This window comes from Zootoca vivipara, chromosome 4, assembly GCF_963506605.1.
Source record: "Zootoca vivipara chromosome 4, rZooViv1.1, whole genome shotgun sequence".
In the NCBI taxonomy this organism is placed as follows: Eukaryota; Metazoa; Chordata; class Lepidosauria; order Squamata; family Lacertidae; genus Zootoca; species Zootoca vivipara.
Genome location: NC_083279.1, coordinates 19,512,882 through 19,534,568, shown reverse-complemented (window position 1 = coordinate 19,534,568; position 21,687 = coordinate 19,512,882). Strand labels below are relative to the sequence as shown.

Here is a 21,687-nt window from a genome sequence, read left to right as displayed (position 1 = left end):
TTAACAACTGTAGAATAAAGATTCTTAAAAAGTTGAATCTGAGATAGAGGTGGGGAAAAACTGGGACAATTTATCTTGGCTTTTTTCGTATTTCACAAACAGGATTGTGAGCACTAAGGGACAGAGCACTCTCTCAGAATGATATGTAAGATGACTATACTAACAAAATCCAGGCTACAATAAAAATGTATTAGTTATGAAGTGTAGTGGTCGGACTAGGACCCGGGAGACCATGGTTCAAATCTCCCCTTGGCATTGAAGCTCACTGGGTTGCCTTGGGCCAGTTGTGCCTCTCAGTCTAACCTACTTTACAACATTATTGTGCATATTAAATGAGAAGAGGAGTGTCCACCACCATGAGCTCCTTGGAGAAAAAGATGGGATAGAAATGTAATTTATAATAATACTGTAATGACAATTTATTTCCATATTGTGTATTTTGCTATTTTACATAGAGTTTGAAAAAAATATGAATTAACAAATTAATGAAGAACAAGCCTTTCCTCGTGAGCTATTTGATTTTAGAAATCATTTTAGTTGAGTTTTATATTCATTTCAGCTGCAGTCCTTGCCATATTTATTTGGGAGTAAGCCACATGGAACTCAGTAATGCTTGGTCTGAGTAGACCTTGATAGAATTGCATTGGAGGATGTAATTAGCACTTATAAATACAAGTGAAAACTATTTCCAATTAATTATACTTTGATCTCTCACTAAAGACAGCAGTACTGAAACGACAGCATCGATATGTATGCTCTACAATTCCTGATAATGCAGAGAAAGAAGCTCAGAGTTTATTTGTTAAAGAGGTAATGCTTCTAGTGTATCTGCTACTTGATTTCCATGCTTTGTATTTTTAATTTTATGTTGTAGCAAGTAGAACATTCAGCAAAATGTTTTTACGTAGTTATCAACCCTAAAAGGAACGATCCTGTTGAGGGCTTTAGCTAGCTGGAACAGAAGACATGTAGTTCTGTTGATGGCACTTGGGAGTTTTAAAAAGCTTTCACTTTTTAGCGTGTTCTTTGAAGTGGTAAAGACATTCTGACTGTACTGCTTTAAATAACCTATTCTTATCTGTTCATACATGCGTTATTTTCACAGTTTTGAATGTCAGTACTTTTTACAAGTTGAGAATTGTATGGTTTATCTAGCTGTATCATTTCACAAATAGGACTTTCAAGGGCAGCTACTAAATTAACGTTTATGAAAAATTAGTTGCTAGCATAGTCTTAGTTCTTATAATGAGTTTGACCAACATGCAAGATAAGCTAGTGTTGAAGCGAAAATAAATGAGAATTGTTATGTTAGCAGAGCATGGGTGGAGTACTTCCTCTGATCGAGGGTTGAAAAGGCTTTGCTGCTAATTTAGCCAGATTAGCAGCAGAACAAGCTAGTTGTATATTCAGATGTATATTCAGTAATATTAATTGTGATAAATTTTGTACAGTGTATGGGTGCATTTTTAATTTTTTTACTTCTTCTTACTATCCTTATTTAATGGAGAGAAATGCTTTCTCACTAATAAATCTCATCAAATTTTTAAACTGACTGTTTTAAAGGCAACAGTTTAAATAAAAAGCTTTCACACTGCTAAGAAAATCACACCGTTCTATAAAGAATCTCACTCAAAGTTAATATGTTTTCTCCTTATTTGCAGTGCATTAAAACGTATAACTCAGACTGGCATGTTGTCAATTATAAATATGAAGATTACTCAGGAGAGTTTCGACAGCTTCCAAAGTGAGTAGGATTTTCTAGGATTATACTACCTCTGTACTTGCAAAAAGATGTTTGTAAACTTTGGATAACTAATCTGGGGCTGTGCGGGTGATTTGGTGAGTGACAATTCCTTATCTTTGTGCTGCTTATGTAATGTTTGAAATAGTTTTGCCTCTCTTCCTTGCTCCCTTGAGGGTTCCTTCTGTGAACACAGAGAGCAGCACTGTAGCAGTAGGCTGTATCTGTGTGCTGCCTTAAATGCTCACATACTTTGTTAGGCACTTCTGCCTATGACTGGGAACCCTGTTCCTTCAAGATTTTCCATCACAGGGAGATTTATAGGCCTGTTGAAAAAAAGATCCTGCATGCCCTATACATGTTTGGTACATCTTCTTTGGAACTACTGAAAGGGGCTTGAGATTCCTGAGTTCCAGATGTAGGTACAAGTTACATATTTCAGTGGAAACAATGCAGGACCACAGGAGTCATTGGGCTCTTATGCTATTTCTTTGTACCACCATTGTATCTGAAGTTGCTATGGGTGGGAACACTATAAGGAATGTTAATTTTAAATGTCTTAGTTTCATTTTTACCTTTACAGTGCACCTCTGAAAATAGCAACTTGTTACATGGGAGGTACTACAAAATGGTAATAATTGGAGAGGCAAACATTTTTTGGAAGACAACAAATTCTCCTTTGAGAGGACATACTTGATGCTAACTCCATATATGTTATTTCAAGTACACATACTGTATGCATTGATCATTCATTACCTTAGTCATCCTGAACTGATTATCGTGGGACATGGTATTCTTTTTTTCTTAGCAAAGGGACCAAATTAGAAAAACTTCCAGTTCATGTTTATGAAGTTGATGAAGAAGCGGATAAGGATGAGGTAAGCATATGACTTCTGCTTTCAACTTGTCAGTTCAAACTCTTGTAATGTAATAATTATTCAGATATTCTAGCATGGTAGAGTGTCAGATGGTTATCAGAGATGTGTAAAATCTCCGTCTAAACGCAGTTTTTAGTTTGTGATGCATACCTGCTTCCAGAGTTGGCAGCTCAATAATCCTAGCGCTATTGGCAGCTCCTGCTGTAACTCTGTAACTACAGCTTCACTGTAACTCTGGTGGAAATTCTCTCAGACTATTTCTCTAATTCAAAACTAGAGAAAGTGTCATTAAATCTCTGTAGTTAAATGTGAAACAATAAAATTTTAAATAATAATCTAATATGGTGATTGGCACAACCTATCAGCATTAAGTAGTTTTTGCTTGATTCAAAAGACATTTGAAAACATGACCTGTGTGCAACTTTGATGGGGAAATGACCTGATCTACAGGAACCAGAAAGTCACTTTCTGTTTTAAAATTATTGTGTAATTAGTTAGGGCATTGTCTTCTTGATTTAACAGATGGCGTGATATGAGGTACATTCAGAGTTCGTAAATTAATTCTTTATTCTCATATCCTGCCTTATTCCCTAAAGGAAACATATGTTAAAGCTGATGCAATCTTGATCTACCACAGTAGCATCAAACTGTTGACTACAATTGGCAGACAAATTAATAGGGCCCTCAAAGATGTAGAAACGTGAATTGAATTTAAGGTTGGAAAAATGAGAAACGGAGAGAAACTGAAATTGACTTATTTATCGATCTCTAGTACAAACGTACCTTGCATCCCGAACGCCTTGCGAGTCGAACATTTTGGCTCCCGAATGCCGCAAACCTGGAAGTGTGTTCCGGTTTGCAAATGTTCTTTGGAACCCGAATGTTCTTTGGAACCCGAGCGGCATCCGATTGGCGGCAGGAGCTTCCTGCTGCCAATTGGAAGCCATGCCTTGGTTTCATAATGTTTTGGAAGTTAAACGGACTTCTGGAATAGATTCCATTTGACTTCCAAGGTACCACTGTATATATAGAACCAGCAGCTCATGATAAAGGACTGAAATACTGTATGTATCACTGTCTTATTGTAGCCTTTTCTTTTTTAAAAACCTCAGGATGCAGCATCTCTAGGATCTCAGAAGGGAGGAATTACAAAACAAGGATGGCTATACAAAGGCAACATGAACAGTGCTATCAGTGTTACTATGCGGGTAGGTTTTATCTTTTCTGCTAAACTTTCAGTGGACTGTGGTATTGCACACAGTTGCACATTGTCAATATTATTGATTTCAACAGCACTTCAGAGTGTGTAGTGCATTGTAGCATTGGGGTTGAAATCCTACTAAAGATCTGTGAAAGTGCATTTTCACTTTCTCCTCTGACAACCACTCTTCACAATGCTACAGGATGTTTCTGAAGCTGCTTTTGGGCCAGGCAATATGACCGTTCCTGTTTGGGGGCTTGCGAGCCCTTGCATGTTCCTAATAGGGTCTTTGGATTATGGTGTATGGAAATTGAGTGCTTTTTTGTGTGTTTTGTTAGTTTCATATTTTTAACGTGACTACTTTCTCATAACTAGTCATTCAAAAGAAGATTTTTTCATCTACTCCAACTTGGTGATGGATCATATAACCTAAATTTCTACAAAGATGAGAAAATATCAAAAGAACCAAAAGGGTCAATATTTTTGGATTCCTGCATGGGAGTAGTCCAGGTAAGCAGAGAATTATACTGTTTAATATGTTGTTTCAGTATTGTACAAACTTAAATCTATATGTTCCTTTTATCTCTCTTCAGTACTTTTGGAGTGGATAAATAGGTTTAGGAGGCAGTCATAAATAGATATAGTAGGTTGTTTACCTCGTTAAACACACTGTCTTACTTTTGAATATACACAATTGCTCCCTCAGTGCATAATGAATAATAGGGATGATCTAAAATGATAAACATAGTGTTTCTGTGCTTTTAGTGAGCCAATAGTTTAAAATAATGTGTGCATTTTTTATTTTAAAAAATCAGTAATGGTAGCACAGTTCATATCAAGATTTTCAAGGAGTGCTCTGTTTTTATATAAAACAATCAAGAAATATTGCCACTAAGTGTTTTGTTGGTTGCTGCTGTCAACTGATTATTTGTGATTATCTGCTGACTTAAGTTTTATGCCTCTGGAGTTAAGAATGGAAAAATAAATAAATCACAGAATGGAATTTAAGATTGCATGAAGATCTAATAGAAGCACAAACAGTGCTGCAATATGACTGTAAAATGTTTTGCATAACTTCTTGTGTGGGATATCAGTTGTAGGAGCTTCATCACATTCATAGCTGTACTCCCAAATGTTTTCACTTGACCTTTCCGATATTAACTTCTTTTTTAAAAAAACAACCACCCTTTGAAGCAAAACATAACGTAAACTCCAAGTCTAAATCTTGCCAGTAACAAATGTCAAAAATGGGTTGTTTGCAGCTGTGTTTTGCTCAAAGAACACTATGGACTTGTTCTGGTGGAACAAACTTGGAAACAATTGGGTTCTTGAATCTCTCCTAGTGATTATTGCATTTCAGTCATAATGGCAATCATACATTCTTACAAATTGCTTTGCAGCAGTATACATCTTTTGCTTATATTTTGTAGTATTCTAGTTATGAGTCGAGGACGTGCCACCCGCTTAGAGATAAATAAGACACAAGGACACATGTATTTTAGGTTAATGGGCTAAATAATGCCACAACTTTATTAGTTATAGCATGTGAGTGGTATTGGCTTAGGCATTGAATCAAACAATCTATACATGACTCCACCCTGCTCAATGGGGAGTCGAGGGTTAACAACCAGTGGGAGGAGGTTGTTGATGCAAATACAACTGGAAGCTTCCCCTGACGTCACCAGGGGTCGTGCCATGGCCCTAGCAACCACCAGGGCATCGGACAGGATCCATGACCGCCGGATCCCTTTAATGGAATACCCGAAAGGTGAGGGATAGGTGATGGCCACAACCTGCCCTCCAACACACCACAAATATTCCAATACCTAACTGCCAATACCAGAAAAGTTGTGATGAATTGCTACAAGGTAGGCAAAAAAACCAAGAGGCTGGTGCCAATTTGCCAAATGGATAAAAATTCCTACCAGAGCCTAGGGCTTGCTGATCAGAAGTTTGGCGGTTCGAATCCCTGCAACAGGGTGAGCTCCCGTTGCTCGGTCCCAGCTCCTGCCAACCTAGCAGTTCGAAAGCACGTCAAAGTGCAAGTAGATAAATAGGTACCGCTCCAAGCGGGAAGGTAAACAGCGTTTCCGTGTGCTGCTCTGGTTCGCCAGAAGCGGCTTAGTCATGCTGGCCACATGACCTGGAAGCTGGACGCTGGCTCCCTCGGCCAATAATGCGAGATGAGCGCCGCAACCCCAGAGTCAGTCACAACCGGACCTAATGGTCAGGGGTCCCTTTATCTGTATGTATGTATGTATCATAGCTGCCAAGTTTTCCCTTTTCTCACGAGGAAGCCTATTCAGCATAAGGGAATTTCCCTTAAAAAAAGGGATAACTTGGCAGCTATGGTATGTATGCATTCATTAATGGTCCCATGTGTGCCCCTTTGGGACCCACAATAATTTTCTCCACTCCAGACAGTTGCTATGTCCCCTCACTGCTTACATAGTTGATTCATAGTCCATAGCTTTAGAGTCCTCTTCTGACCTGCAATTCATTAATTTACTCTTAATCGTGGTGTCCACAGTGCAGTAATTTTTATTGAGCTGTAAGGACTAGAAAAGTTTGATTTTCAAATGAAGCCTTGCACTTGCTTGATGAAAATAGCTGCTTCCCCTCTTATTTTCTTCCCCATTCCCTTCCAAAATGTTCAGAGGCATGCACACAGATATTATATATATTAAATAAATTAGTTATTTATCTTAACTATTATAAAACAATTCATACAATAATTTAATCTAAAAACAATTCTTACCTTGGCTCTACATCATCCTATATCTACACATTTCATATTTGTTTTGATTGCTATATGTTTAGAGCTACACACCAAAAATTACACCGTGCCTAAAACATATGCTTAGATTTAATTCTGTGAATGTGAAGCTAGAATCCCTTTCCCACTTGCCAAGAATAAGCAATCAAAAAGGGTGTCAGAAAGTTAACAAGTTCTGCAAGCTCCAGGGATGTTGAACATGTTGAACATGTTTATGCACTATACTTTTCTCCACTTCGAACAGTTACATTTGCCCAATGCTTATACTGTATATGTGTGATGACCTCAGATGACAAAATAAATAAACAAATCCATTGTAGGTAACATGTTGATATCCTTTATTATATTGCAGAACAACAAAGTCCGGCGTTTTGCCTTTGAGCTTAAAATGCAAGACAAGAGTAGCTATCTTCTTGCAGCAGACAGTGAAGTAGAAATGGAAGAATGGATTGCAACTCTAAATAAAATTCTCCAATTAAATTTTGAAGCTGCAATGCAAGAAAAAAGAAATGGAGACTCTCATGAGGGTAAATGCAAGTTACGTTTGCTCAGTAATTTAGAAAATGTGATTCACTAAAATAAAGATTTGTAAGGATTTGTGGCTACTAAATACAATATAGTAACTACGCACTTCACTTTATTCAGCCACTGCATGAAATACTTTGTTTCTTTGTGCAGCTGCTAGGTAATTTGGTGATGACTAAACTGTGAACCATTTTATTTAGGGAGTGCTTAGAGTATCACGGTAAAAAGCAGCTGCTCCATTAGATGGTACCTAGGATAGAAAAAAGTATTGAGGGAATTGCTGATTACAGCAAAAACATCTCAAGTTAGAATTTGCCTTCTCCATATTTCAAGTTAATCCTTACAACATTTTGGTTATAGCACTTTCCTAAAGTGATTGGTGAATTTTTATAGTTTCACGTTTTAAAATTTCCAGATGATGAGCAAAGCAAGATGGACAACTCCTCATCCATTATAGATAGCTATTTTCCTGAAAGTGCCAAGGTAATGTTGAGCTGACTGTGTTGCAATTTGATTTATGATACCTTCACAGCATAAATGTTCTTTTGCAGAATGTATATCAGACAAATATTTCTGAAATAGTTATTTAATAGTCTCTAAATCTTACAAAGAGGTTAATGTGGTTTTACCCTCCGTTGATAACCAAAACCACCCCAACACAAGTTGCATTTTTGCACGTTTATACCACTTATACTGAAGAATGTAATGGGTGGACTAGTCCGTGAATTTTAAGTAAAGCAATCTATGGAGGCTCAACTGTAAGATGGATGATAGTTTCCAGTATCAGATCTGTAATTCATCAACTAAAGCCTCTGTGCTCTGCCATTTTCTTTTTTTGCTGCTTAAAATTATTCACTTTTTTTAAAAGGTAGCATTCCCTGCTCAAAAACAGACTTCTTGTTCTGTCTGTGCAATGGAAAGATTGAGGTTTTAAGATAAGCTTCTCTGTGCCATCATGAGTGTGCCTAGATAACAATATGCTGGCCTTGAACTTCCTAAAATAAGACAAATAAAACTTACTTATCTAACAGTGCTTGGTGATTCCAGACACTGGGTAGCAAGATCAGTGAGAAAGAGAGGGAGTAGAGCCACATTAGTAGCATTCTTCATAGAATTGCACTTCCTTGTAGTTCCTCCTACTACAGAAAGTTGCTCCCTTCATCCAGTATGAATTTAACAAGCATAAACTAATAATCTATCTGTGATAGATTGGACTACATTTTGTTAATTTATTGAAGTTAAGCTGGATATAAAACTTAAAGTGTAAAGAATTCTAAAATTTGTACTTTTTAAAGCACATATACTGTAAAATAGGAAATGTTTTGGTTTATAGGCAATAATTGAGATTTGGCTCCTCCTTGAAAGTCTGAACACCTGCTTATTATATCTAATCTTAGTGCCACAAATGCAGCTTCCTGTTTCCGTGAATGCTAGAATCTATTTTGGCATCTATGTTTTTCTTGTATGCTGTGTTCCCCTGCCTTCCAGGGGCTGTGCACTTTTTGTTGCTATTTACGATCAGCTTATTTTGTTTTGTTTTAGAACCTCTCCAGAATATTCCTGAGCGCTGTGAACTAGGCTCTAATGTTCACCATCAATCTGTTAGCTATCTTTTTCTATACAGAAACAAATCTACATTTTACATAGGAATAGAGAATCTAACTGTCCAGATGTTGTTGAGCTCCAACTCTTATCCTCTTCTATTGGCCATACAGAGGATTTAATGGAGTCCAACAGCATTTGGAGAGCATGTACAGCATGTGTCCCATCCATGTCTTAAGCATTCTCAAAAGTAACTCAATGTGTGCCCTATGTATTTTGGATGCTTTCTTGTTTAGTTTAGTTTAGTTTAGTTGTTTTCTTTTTAATAAACTTTGCAGCAGAATTTCCAATGGTAACATGCTCTTCTCATATGTTCTTCTCTTCATTTTCACAAAGTATCATTGCAGGGGGTTTTGCAGAGTTCACTGTGCCATCCTAAATCTTAGTGTAGTGCCAAAATCTCCTGTCACAGTCTTCTTCTTTATTTTTGAACCAATTATTTTTGAACCAAAATAATTCTAGACAGGATGTATGTAGGTCAGGAAGGTTGTGTTTTAGTACAAAAATAACTGAAAAGTAGTTCTTGCAAAAATAAACTTTATTCCTGGAGAACTGTGCAGAACTGAATATGTTGCCACATGTGAAAGTTTGCCCCATTGTTGCACTGTAAACTTTGGCTCAATGACTTGATACTTCCTCTTCATTTTATTAGTTTTTCTTCTCATAAGAACAGGCAGCCTTTCTGCACTACTTCCTTAACCTTGGCACTTGTTACGGTGATTCCTTTTCAACTTTTTGTTTTTCAACTGCTCACACTCTTGATATACCTGATATACCTTTCCATACTTTGCAATGTAAGCAAATATGTATGCTTCAGGGTTACAAAATCTCTGGGGATGTACTTTTGGAAGCACCCACTTGGATTGTGTCTGGGTGACAACAACAACAATAATAAAGTAAATAAATAAATAAAAATAATATATTATTTATACCCTGGCCATCTGCCTGGGTTTCCCAGCCACTTTGGGTGGCTTCCAACAAAATACCAAAAATACAAACATCAAGCATTAAAAACTTCCCTAAACAGGGCTGCCTTCAGATGTCTTCTAAAAGTCAGATAGTTGTTTATTTCCTTGACATCGGGTGTCACTACCAAGAAGGCCCTCTGTCTGGTTCCCCAGGGAGGGCATTCTCTGTGGCATACCCTAAGCTTTGGAACTCCCTCCCCACAGAGGTGCATATGGCGCCTTCATTATACAGCTTCCAGTGAATGCTGAAGATGCACCTCTTTACTCTGGTTTTTGACGCTTTAGATGTACATTTTTAGGATCCACTTTGCTTCTGAGATTTTATGTTGTTTTAATCTGTTATATTTGTGAGAACTCTGTAAAATGGTACCAATTATTCCCTTTTCTGTAGAAATATTTCATAAGTAAACTATTGTTTACTGCAAAGAAAAATTGTAACATGTTTACAGTTAAAGAAACAACCTTTTGTGTTTGTAGTAAAAATCCTGTTTTAAAATATTAACTTATTATTTTGCAGAGTTCCAGAGATTCTGAAATCAAATTCAAAAGTGAAAGCAGAGTTAAACTCTTTGCATTGGATCCAGATGCACAGGTTAGATAATTTGGTAGGAAAAGAAAATTTTAAAGAAATAATTATCCTTTTTTGCAAGTGAGACATTGTTTTCTCTCTTCTATTTATCTTAAAGAAACTTGACTTCTCTGGTATTGAGCCAGAAGTAAAACCATTTGAAGAGAAGTTTGGGAAGAAGATTCTGGTGAAGTGCAATGATTTATCTTTCAATCTGCAAAGCTGTGTGGCTGAAAATGAGGAGGGACCAACAACAAATGTAAATACTTCTGAGAGTTCTCAAGTCCCTTGATGTTGGAATGATGAATCAATATCATGTCTAAATCCCCCCCTTCATTTACCCCCTTGATATATTAATGGATGTTTAGAGAAAACAAAAAAATGAGGGACATAATTGCACCTGTAGATGTTTGTCAAGAGTTCTATGAACCAGCCCAGGAGCAGAATGAATGGCTATTGCCAGCAGAAAGAGAGAAAAGAGGAAAGGCAAAAGTTGTGCGGAACTTCATGAGTAATTGTTAGTTGTTGATTTATACCAAACATGGTAGTGTCATATTATAGTGTGGATTTTTGTTATTGGATAAAATACATTTTCCTAAAAGAGAGCATAAAATCTTTACGTATTCGGTGGTATAAGGTATTTGGATCTCTAATTTATAGAGGTTCTAAGATACAATTCTAACACATTGAATTTATAAAGTAAAAGTCACTGTATAATATAATAACTGCTCTTTCTATGTCTCAATTATCAAGTACCCCTTATTTCTTTGCCTGATGGCCATGTTTACTGTTGTTTTTTTAAATGCCCAGGTAGAGCCATTTTTCATAACGCTGTCACTTTTTGATATAAAAGATAACCGGAAGATTTCATCAGATTTCCATGTGGATTTGAATCATAGCACAGTGAGGAATATGCTAGGTAGTGCATCTCAACAGGTATTAAATGACAGCAGTGATTGCTTACATCGGATTCCAGATATTATTCCAGAGATAATGTTACAATATCCCAAACAGGTAAGGAATAAAGAAGTCACTATTTCCGCTTCTTTGCAAAATAAAGACCTCTATTTTCATTTCAGTGTCAATAAACCAAGCATTTATTTTCAGGGAATATTCTCAGTGACATGTCCACATCCTGATATATTTCTAGTGGCCAGAATAGAGAAAGTCCTGCAAGGGAGCATTACCCACTGTGCTGAACCATATATGAAAAGTTCTGATTCTTCTAAGGTATACTATTGACTATTTGACATCCCATTTGTAAGTCTCAGTTTGTTTGCGATGCCATAAACACTGGAGTATTAAAATGTAGTACATATATTCAAGGCAAATGAACTTTTCAGGGTCAAAGATCAGATCAGATTCTGAATCATTTGTTAAACATGAAAGTTCAAAATGTGGTGCAATATCTCTCTTGAATGTTATGGCTCAGTGCAGACATCAGAAACCAGATCTTCTCAGCTGTGGTTTGGAGATACACTAGGGGCTTTCAGTTCTGTTCCTTCTCCCTCTTTTCTCCCTGCTTGCTTGAAAGTTCAATCTTTCACTTCCTGGTTTTTTCTAATCATAATTCGCTATGACATCAGAGCTGGAGAACTGTGGTTAGTACCTTGCTATCAAACCTTCATTTGTTGACCCACTTCAAACCTTCCATAGTCAAAGGCACCAACATAACAAAAGTAGTAATAAACAAGAAATAAATAATTTTAAAAATACACAACCAAGCTGAACAATTTCCAAATAAATCACTATATCTAAAGTGAAGATACAAAAAACTAAGCAGCAAACAATAACAGCAACACCCCAACCCAATAATCTGTTCAGCAGCCCCAGCTTTTGTAGCTGAAATCAGTCAGGGCCCCGCAGAACTTGAGCTGACATACAAAATTTCACTCTGATTTCCCTAGCTCAATTCAGACATTATAAACCTGGTCCTCCAAATCATATTTGGAAACTTAAGAACATACCACTGGCTCCTCACCATTTGTGTGTAAGATTCCTCTTCCCCTTTGATTTTTTCCACCTATAGTTTGTTATGTTGTACTTATGTATTTTTTTGTGTTGTAAGCCGCCTTGAGCATGGTTGGAAGTGTGGAAAGGCAGCATACAAATAATACCATATATATGCATTTTAATAATCAAGTAAAGTAACAGAAATGGGAAAGGGAAGGAGGGAACCAAGGTACTTGGTGAGAATAATTATAGCACATATAGATTTGTATGTGTCTTGTTTCATACTGTGTCTTGACTACTATTGTGAGTAATAGTGTTAAAAACCTAAAATCTTCACCAGTTCCATCCAATCCAAAATTCCCAGTCTGGGACAGGACCTTCTTGTGGTCCTGTCAAGAAGAATATCATGAAGGATGGGTATTTGAGATAAGTCATTCTCAGTGGAAGTGAGGTTAAATAAATTAAATAAATAAATAAACCAAATGTTATTTTATCAAAAACTTACATATTTCTATTATCACTTACAGGTTGCTCAAAAAGTTCTGAAAAATGCAAAGCAGGCATGTCAGCGGCTAGGACAGTACAGAATGCCATTCGCATGGGCAGCTAGGTAAAGACTGAGGCTATTTTTCTTCAAAGTGTATTAATTTGTGTGCCTTTACATTTTAGTCAAAACTCAGTTTAGTATTTGGGACAGAATTCTTTGCACTTGGTGGGCAAGGCTAAAGTCACTCTCAGCCTAGTGCATTTAAGTCAAAGGACTTGGAAAAAACCAGATACTATTTTAGAAAAATACATTGTGTAGGTTAGGAGTTCCCATACTGTGCTCTGTTAACCACCAGTGGTCCTTGAGCTTTATTCAGGTGGTCTGTGGTGTTTCTGTGAATTTGTGGCTGAGAACACAAATTCACTGTATTAAATATTCATGCTGATTTTTAATTGTTTTTATTGCTTCTTGTTGTATTTTATTTCATTACAATGTGCATTCTACAGCATTCAAATTATAGTCAATAAAATGCATTATATAAGAAATAAAAGAACCACTAAAAGTACAATTTTAAAAAATCATGCCGCTTCTTGCTCAATGCATTACAGTTGCTGCAACATGCAGAAAAATCATTAAGTAGTCTGCCAAGACCCTCAGCAATTTTCAAATGCTCCCTGGGGAAAGAAGTTTGGGAACCACTGGTGTAGGTAGTAATATGTATTGTTACACAACAAATTTTGGCTTCCTTTCTTTGTGAGCATTTATGCATATTTCAGTGGATCAGAGTTTGCCAATCTAATTTCAGGATGTCAAGCGTTCACTTTTTTCTCTGTTTCATTTTGTAATGAGATTCTTATATAAGAATTCATGTTTCAGGACACTGTTTAAGGATGCATCTGGGACACTAGACAAAAATGCACGATTTTCCGCACTCTACAAACAAGACAGTAACAAGCTCTCAAATGAAGACATGCTTAAATTGTTAGCTGATTTCAAAAAGTGAGTACTGTACATATTTATTATTTAGAATACTTACACCCTGCATTATTCTCCTTGAGGGCTGTTAAAGCAGCACCTGACACCTTTGTTATATATCTTTAGGCGCCAGGTAGAAACATTCCTTTTCTCCCAGGCTGAGTCTGCAGCAAGCTTCCTTCCATAAAGAAAACAATCTGAGTATGAGTGGAAGTGCTTTCTACTCATGCAAGTACAACTTCAGAGCCAAATCTGTTTTCACATACATCTGTCAAGTGCTTGCTGTTTATTATGGCGGGCGGAGGCACTAAAGAAGGCCTTAATGAATGCCATCATACCATTGGCTCTAGGTTGACCTCTCCTGTTTTAAGGTTTCGGTTAAATGGGTGCTGTGGAAGAATGAATACTTTTTTTTACAAACAGATTATAGGTGAAAAGTCTGGACTGGAGTCAGTGGTCAGTACAGCTGTTCTTGTCATAAGGCTAAAAAAGTCAAATCAACAAATCGTCAAGGGAAGTTGCTAAATTGGACTTGATGTGGTTTCAGTGAAAAGCTGCACAAATTTAGGAGATATAAGTATTGCCAAGGAATGTAGTGTTTGCCTATTTCTCTGGGGGAAAGACTTTGTCATGCTTTCCAAGCCTTTTGGGGTGTTTCCTTTCCTATTTGAGTTCTGTATTTTATCCATCCCTAGTGATTTTTCTCTTGAGTCACTTTGTTTTTTCCTTCTTCCATAGACCTGAAAAGATGGCCAAGCTACCAGTTATTTTAGGAAATCTAGACATAACAATTGATAATATTTCTCCAGACATCCCAAGTAAGTATAGAAAAGTACTTTTAAATAGCTAAAAAGCATTTTTCCTTCAATTTTTTTATTGGTTTTTAATATATTTTCAGATTTTGTTAGCTCATCATACATTCCCATGAAACAGTTTGAAAACAGTACCAAGACAGTAGTAACGTTTGAAGTAGAGGAGTTTGTTCCCTGTATACCAAAACACACTCAGCCTTTCACCATCTACAACAATCACCTTTATGTTTATCCAAAGCACTTGAAATATGACAGTCAAAAGTCTTTTGCAAAGGTGAGTTAATGGGCCACTAATAACATTCAGATTCAAGACCAAATTGAATCTGAATTGAATTTGGTGTTCTTTCCTGGAAGTTTTGGTTGCTTGTCTGGCACTTCTTAGGAAAAACAAAAATCTTTATATGTGCTCTTTTTAGGCAAGAAATATTGCAGTTTGCATTGAATTCAAGGATTCAGATGATGAAGATTCCATACCTCTAAAGGTTTGTTGATCTAACTTACAGATACAGTATTAACTCGCTGCTTATTATTCTGCGCAGGTAAGGTGTCCTCAAGTAGGAACTCGACCTCCCCCTAGTGATTGAAGGCAGGAATCAGTTTGCTTCAGAATAAGTTTATGGGCTTTTCAGTTAGATTGAGTATAACATTTCCTTTAGTAGGGCTTTTTGTACTTGTAGACAATATTGAGTATGTGATCCTTCTGATGATTTCAGTGAAAAAATAGAGTACTGATTAATCAGACATGCTTTTCTCAGTAAAGTAATATACAGAGTATGTTTTAATCACAGCTGCTACCTAATTTTGGTTTATGTGTCACTTACATTTGAATATAGTTTCTAGATAATACAGTGCCATCACATATATATGTGAATTTATAGAATAACGTAGGCGAAAAGACAGGAGCTTATGGTCTAAAATCGTAGACATCAGTCTAGTTGCATTAAACAACTATATAGTTCTTGTGTAGTTGACATACATTGAGTGGGAGCATTGGTTGATCTAGGCCCAGGACTATCTACTTTGACTAAAATCAGTTCTCTAAGGCATGGGTGGAAACCTTGGGTCCAGGGGGCAATGCACTTCAGTATGCCCCTCAGGACTCTTCCCTACCTATCCTCAGACCTTCTCTACATCCTCCTCATGTGCTTTTGCCTGGTTGGAATGTGACCTTGAAACACGATAACACTTCTTGTTTACCTAATGGATATTTGTGTGTGTGTGTGTGTGTGTGTGTGTGTGTGTGTGTGTGTGAGAGAGAGAGAGAGAGAGAGAGAGAGAGAGAGAGAGAGAGAGAGAGAGAGAGAATTATGAATGGCTGGAATGTGGCCCACCTTAAAATATAAGAGTCAGATCAGTTACTCCCATATGCAGCCCCTGGAGGCTTTCCCAAGAGGAAATGTGACTCTTGGCTGAGAGAGTTTCTCCTGCTATATAAGGTATCAGGCAGATAAATTTTCCAGCCCTGCTACCTGAGATCATTTCACTAGGCTGTATTTTGGCATATTGCTGCAAGTGTTTTGTTTATTGGATATTGTGATTGGAAGTTCTCTTTGGATTTTTTAACAGGACTTCAAAAAAATTTCATTCATGTTCTTGACCTAAAATACAATAGAGTAAGTCTTTCTTTTGTTATTTTATTTTTAGTGCATCTATGGCAGACCCGGTGGATCAGTATTTACAAGACAAGCATTTGCTACAGTTCTGCATCATCACCAAAACCCAGAGTTTTATGATGAGGTAACCAATTGTACACTTGCCAATTTCCAAAAAACATAGTGAAATGAGAGTTGATCTGGTTTCTTGAATTAGAGCGCAACTGTCTTAATAAATTTATCAGGTAGCCGTAGGCAAACTAGTATCTGTCTGCCTCCGTTTCCTTCTTACAGTCCTGTTGTAGGCATACCTGGAATCATGCATGTTAAGCGCTTTGAGTGTTTAGCAAAGTATAGTAAAATAGTAACTAGTAATAAATCAGTGGTGGCTCTGAATGGTTTCTTGACTACTTTGGAGAAATTGCTTGCTGCCTTAAATGACAGTCCTGTCAGAAGCCCTGGATGATCCCTGGAACAGAAAAATGAACAGAGAAACATTTTGGAAGATAGTAGGGTGAGATGGTATAATTTCTCTCAGGTGAAATCTACACACATATAAAAACCGTTCTGAAAATGCTTTTTAGAAAAAGTTTTAAAAAAATAAAAAATTCCTTCAGTAGCACCTTAAAGACCAACTAAGTTTTTATTTTGGTATGAGCTTTTGTGTGCATGCACACTTCATCAGATACACTGAAACATTGAATTTTCCATAAGGCTCACCATCGCCATCTAGTGTCACATTGTATATTGCACACTTAAAACGTTTTATTTGTAGCTGTATAGCTGAGTCCCAAGGAAAATAGGTCTCAAAACTGCCTCAGATATACATATGGAAAAACATTGTCATTGGTACATCTCAGGTTAAAATTCCTCTACACATATGAAGCTAGAATTCTGTTGGATATAATTGTTCTAGTTCAGCCTTGTTGCATATTTAAACTCACATATTCACTTTTGTAATTTAATTAGAACTTTTAAGGGTAGCACTTTGCTACTGTACTTTAATACTGTACACTTAAGATTATATTAAGCTGAAATCATGCAAACTAGTCAAAATCTGTACAGTATATGCTACCCATTCCATTTTAGATAGCCCTGACCTAATTCATTTGACCATACAGTGCATGAAGTTCACTGTGTGTATTTCTTTGCATGATCACAGCAGCTACCTCCACTGAAATGATTCTAGAGTTTCACATATATGTGTCTTTTTTTAAAGTGCATATAATCCACTTTTCACCAATTGCTCCCAATGTATGATCTCTTGTTCTAAATCTTGCTTTAATTGCATTGAAAATTATTTACTATATGTACATTTTATGAGGCATACCACTACACAATTGGGAATATTATCTGAAGCCAAACTTATGTTTTTCTTCTTAGATCAAAATAGAGTTGCCCACACAGTTACACGAAAAACATCATTTGTTGTTTACCTTCTACCATGTCAGCTGTGATAGTTCAAGCAAAGGAACTACCAAAAAGAAGGACATAATTGAAGCACAAGGTATGATGTTCTGTGTTGAATTCAAAGTCTGATACTCATTTCATAGCTTCTGAAGATTTATCATTAAATCTACCATTTTCTTGTTGCTGGGTTACAATAAAAAGAGTACAATGCTAAATATATTTACTGACTTTAATAGCATTTTTAGAGAAAAAAGTCAATTGCTTTTTGAAATTGAAATTGCACTCTAACTGCTGTAGATAAAAATGTGTGCTTTGTTCCATTAGTTAGAGCCCTTCTTACATGTTTAACAGGATTTTAGCAGAGGAAGTATAAGACTCACCAAGTCTTGCTAGATGAGGCTGTGTTGTGTTATGTTATATTATGTACTTAAGGTGTGAATATTAGAAATGTTTTTTCTTTGCATTTCTTGTAGTTGGGTATTCTTGGCTTCAGCTGTTGAAAGATGGAAGAGTAGTGACAAATGAACAACATATCCCAGTAGCTGCATACCTTTCATGTGGATATCTCAACAATCAAGAACCTGGCACGATCAAAGTAAAAAAAACAGCAACAACACAATAATGATTGATTATTTTTCATAGAACTTGATAGGGCAGAGTTGTTAAAACACACACACACACAAGCAAACATTAATACTTTTTAATCTAGAAATTGCAAGATAGTCAAACTGCTTTACTAAAATTTTGTCATTCTCAAATTGTCAAGCCTGCTCACTGTATACCCGTTCACTGTCATGTGTCACTGACTCTGTGAAATATTTTTCCCTTGCAAATAAATGAAAGCACCAATAATTTGTTATGGTTCTTGCTACAGAAAGTACACCAGGCATTTAGAATCCTTGGTTTGCCAAACAAGCCATGGTTTAGTGTTGTATTTAAACCAGGCCAGTATATCCATATTTGGCATTTGTTAACTCAAGAGTAGATGGGAAATCTTTCATTTGTGCTAGAGAAACAAACCATTGTTGGACAACATATGGTTAATTCATGATTTGCTTTAAAAAAGCATGGCCTTTCTGCATGTGCAGATCAGGCCAACATGTCCATATTTTGTGTAATAATAGTATTTATGTAATATCAACATTATTTTAACTTTCTTCTCTATATACAGCATTCTGGTTCTGAAATTAAATGGGTAGATGGAGGCAAACCACTGTTAAAGATTTCAACCCATCTGGTTTCCACTGTATATACACAGGTAGGCTATTCCACTAGAGCTTTTTACCACATTTTTTTAGTTGATTGTGCTGTTAGATGGTACATAACTGGAGGGCAGGATGATAAAAGTCCGCATTCAGTGATGGTATGGCTGAGTTGGAGTGGGGGGTGGGGAAGAGAAGTGAAAAATAATTTTTGGTCTTCTGGTGCATATTATAAAATATTTGCTATTAAAGCACACCAAGCAAGCAAAAGCAAACTTCATAAGCTTTGGCTGTGAGATTACTGTTGCTCCAAGAATCAGGAGTTTTATTTGCTGAGAATTCCGTCACATTGCTTTATTCTTTTCAAGCTTAACTTTGATGGATGCTTGAAAGGAGGAACATTTTGGTCGTATTTAGAGTGGATTTCTTTTATCTAGAGGTGGTGACATTTGCAATGGCACATTTGCAATGGCACATTTGATCAATTCAATTTGAATGATGTATTAATTGACTTAACCTGTTTTTGTCTTTCTTTTCCTAGGACCAGCACTTAAACAATTTCTTCCATTATTGTCAAAAAACTGAGTCTGGAGCTCAAGCCTTAGGAGTTGATCTTGTAAAGTATCTTAAGGTATATAATTTATACCATGGCTTGCTAGTGTAGAGATCATACTAAATTATAGTTAATCTTCCTTAATTGTGGCTTGACATGTAGCCTGAATTTGAGTCTTCCTGTGGTATGCCACAACACAACATGGGGGGAGGAAGTGATCACGTGTAACTAGCACATACTTTAGACTTCCTTTGTATTTTAGCCATACTATTATATTTTGCCATGTAAAATATGCACATTGCAATGTTGTGGCTGCAAAATATTTTCAACATTTAATCAACATTTATTTCACAAATGTTTTGACAAGTATTTTAACATGGCAGCATTAGCCACTATCATATTTGTCAGAGGACCTTCCTACAGGGAAGCTTCCCCCCATCCTGCTGACCAGCACTTCGCCCAGTGAGAGCAGCAGCAGTGGGTCAGGTGGGAGGAATGACGTTAGCAGGATGGAGGAGGCAAGGCTCAGTGATGTGGGAGAGCCCTTGCACCGCCTTGACCAGCAAGTGGAGGGGAACACGTAGCTCCTTCCGGCGCCCAAATTAAGGCGCGCCACCAAACCTAAGGTCGGGAGGAGGCATTTCAGGGTGCCCAGGCTCTTATGCTGGTCACACAACAGGAAACGTCCACTCCCGGATTCTGCGAGTGACTTGGAGGTCATGCTTTCTGCTATCTCTGCACTGTACGCACAATAAAACCTTTAAAGACAAGCACGGACTTGGGCGTCTTACTCAAGAGTAGCCGCAACAACACCATTACAATATTGAACACATGTCACCTTATCTCATGATGCTTTTGTGCTCATTTCAGTATTTGCTGCTGAATTGCTATTTAATAATGTATCCTGTATATGTATACCTTCAACTCCCAATGCGCTCTCTCATTTACCCCATCTGCTTGAAATCTGACAGGCTATGGAATAGCATCAGATGTTGCATAGGAAACAATTTACTTATATTATTAGATTTCCCCGTTTCCTCCTAGAATAAGTTATGTATAAGTTCTGTTATTTCAATAGAACTTGCTTCCGAGTAAAGTTTCTGAGGATTGTTAGCTTTACACTTCTGAATTTTTATTTTTTAAAAGTACGTGTTGCTTCTCATACAATTCTAATTTCATTTTATTATTTTCTTAATTTAGAGTCTTCATGCTATGGAGGGCCATGTGATGATAGCTTTCCTGCCTACTATTTTAAACCAATTGTTTAGAGTCCTTACTAGAGCAACCCACGAAGAAGTTGCCGTGAACGTGACAAGGTAAGCATTTTGATGCAACAGTCCTAGTACATTTAATCACCTAAAAAGCAATTTTGGGGTATTAATTTTCCAAGGTTGTTCTAATTTTTGTCAAAGTACTTTGCAATGATATTTTATGCTCACTTCATTTTATTTAGAGTTATCATCCATGTAGTTGCCCAGTGTCATGAAGAAGGGCTGGATAGCTACTTGAGGTCCTATGTCAAGGTAGGATTCATACAAAAATGCTTTATCAAAAATTGTACCATTAACATCTGTAATAATTACTCCTGCATTATGCAAAGCTAATTTCACTTTTTTTCCTTGCCAAGTATGCTTACAAAGCAGAGCCTTACATTGCTACTGAATATAAGACCGTACATGAAGAACTTGCCAAATCCATGACAACAATCTTGAAGCCATCTGCTGACTTTCTCACAAGCAACAAGCTGTTAAAGGTATATTTTTTTTTGGGGGGGGGGGGGACATTGATTGCTGCTTTTGTTGGTATTACCTATTTAACTGTGCAGGGTTGTTCTATAACCAGATTGGAGTCTTTAGTGCTGCTGAGACCTTGCTTTTCCATAAAGTGGGATTTAAGTGGAGATTCCACACTGTACTTAATATACAGATATATTATCCGGGACCTACCCTTCCTCATGGCTATGAACCTTCTATAATGTTTGCTCACAAATAAATTCTGTTCAGCAAAGCCCCTTTCCAGTGCTTATAAGTGTCTTGTTTGCAGGACCTACCTCTTTTCTCTTTTGTTCCTTTCTGATGATTATAACTAGGGGATTACTGTCTGTTTTGGCTATCACAGCCTAGGACTTCCATCAACCTTGACTAATGGTTTTGTAACTTTCTTTCTGATTTTGCATTTTATTTTAATAGCTATTGCTATAAAATCCAAATCCTAAATAAACTCCTCCTTAGTCCTTTTTTGCAATAATTCATGTAGTTCTCCTTACAAAACTTCTTGCAACCCTACAAGCGATGTCACTTGGTTACAATTGTCTTTCAAATATATCATAAATTTCTTCTGATATTTCAGGAAAGTCTGGTCTTGCTGGTTCTGAATATTCCCAGTTAGTTTCGCCAACTCGGCATAGTCCATCAGTTTCATCTGCTACAAATTATCCATTTCTT

The 21,687-nt window shown here is 36.8% G+C and overlaps 1 protein-coding gene across 6 annotated transcripts in view; it reads left to right on the top strand.

Moving 5' to 3' along the window:
• The window catches only part of DOCK9 (dedicator of cytokinesis 9), a 116,690-nt gene that overhangs the window by 53,294 nt on the left and 41,709 nt on the right, over positions 1-21,687 (top strand). For all 6 annotated transcript variants that reach the window (XM_035116162.2, XM_035116158.2, XM_035116160.2 and 3 more), the window contains exons 3-26: positions 721-810; positions 1,662-1,744; positions 2,550-2,619; positions 3,732-3,827; positions 4,196-4,330; positions 6,949-7,123; positions 7,537-7,604; positions 10,209-10,283; positions 10,378-10,518; positions 11,070-11,273; positions 11,367-11,489; positions 12,740-12,822; positions 13,576-13,698; positions 14,413-14,492; positions 14,573-14,760; positions 14,903-14,968; positions 16,131-16,223; positions 17,462-17,585; positions 17,962-18,083; positions 18,660-18,746; positions 19,232-19,321; positions 20,444-20,559; positions 20,697-20,766; positions 20,871-20,996. In XM_035116162.2, the coding sequence (XP_034972053.1) occupies positions 721-810; positions 1,662-1,744; positions 2,550-2,619; positions 3,732-3,827; positions 4,196-4,330; positions 6,949-7,123; positions 7,537-7,604; positions 10,209-10,283; positions 10,378-10,518; positions 11,070-11,273; positions 11,367-11,489; positions 12,740-12,822; positions 13,576-13,698; positions 14,413-14,492; positions 14,573-14,760; positions 14,903-14,968; positions 16,131-16,223; positions 17,462-17,585; positions 17,962-18,083; positions 18,660-18,746; positions 19,232-19,321; positions 20,444-20,559; positions 20,697-20,766; positions 20,871-20,996 (2,628 nt within the window). The remainder of the gene's footprint in view (positions 1-720; positions 811-1,661; positions 1,745-2,549; positions 2,620-3,731; positions 3,828-4,195; positions 4,331-6,948; positions 7,124-7,536; positions 7,605-10,208; positions 10,284-10,377; positions 10,519-11,069; positions 11,274-11,366; positions 11,490-12,739; positions 12,823-13,575; positions 13,699-14,412; positions 14,493-14,572; positions 14,761-14,902; positions 14,969-16,130; positions 16,224-17,461; positions 17,586-17,961; positions 18,084-18,659; positions 18,747-19,231; positions 19,322-20,443; positions 20,560-20,696; positions 20,767-20,870; positions 20,997-21,687) is intronic.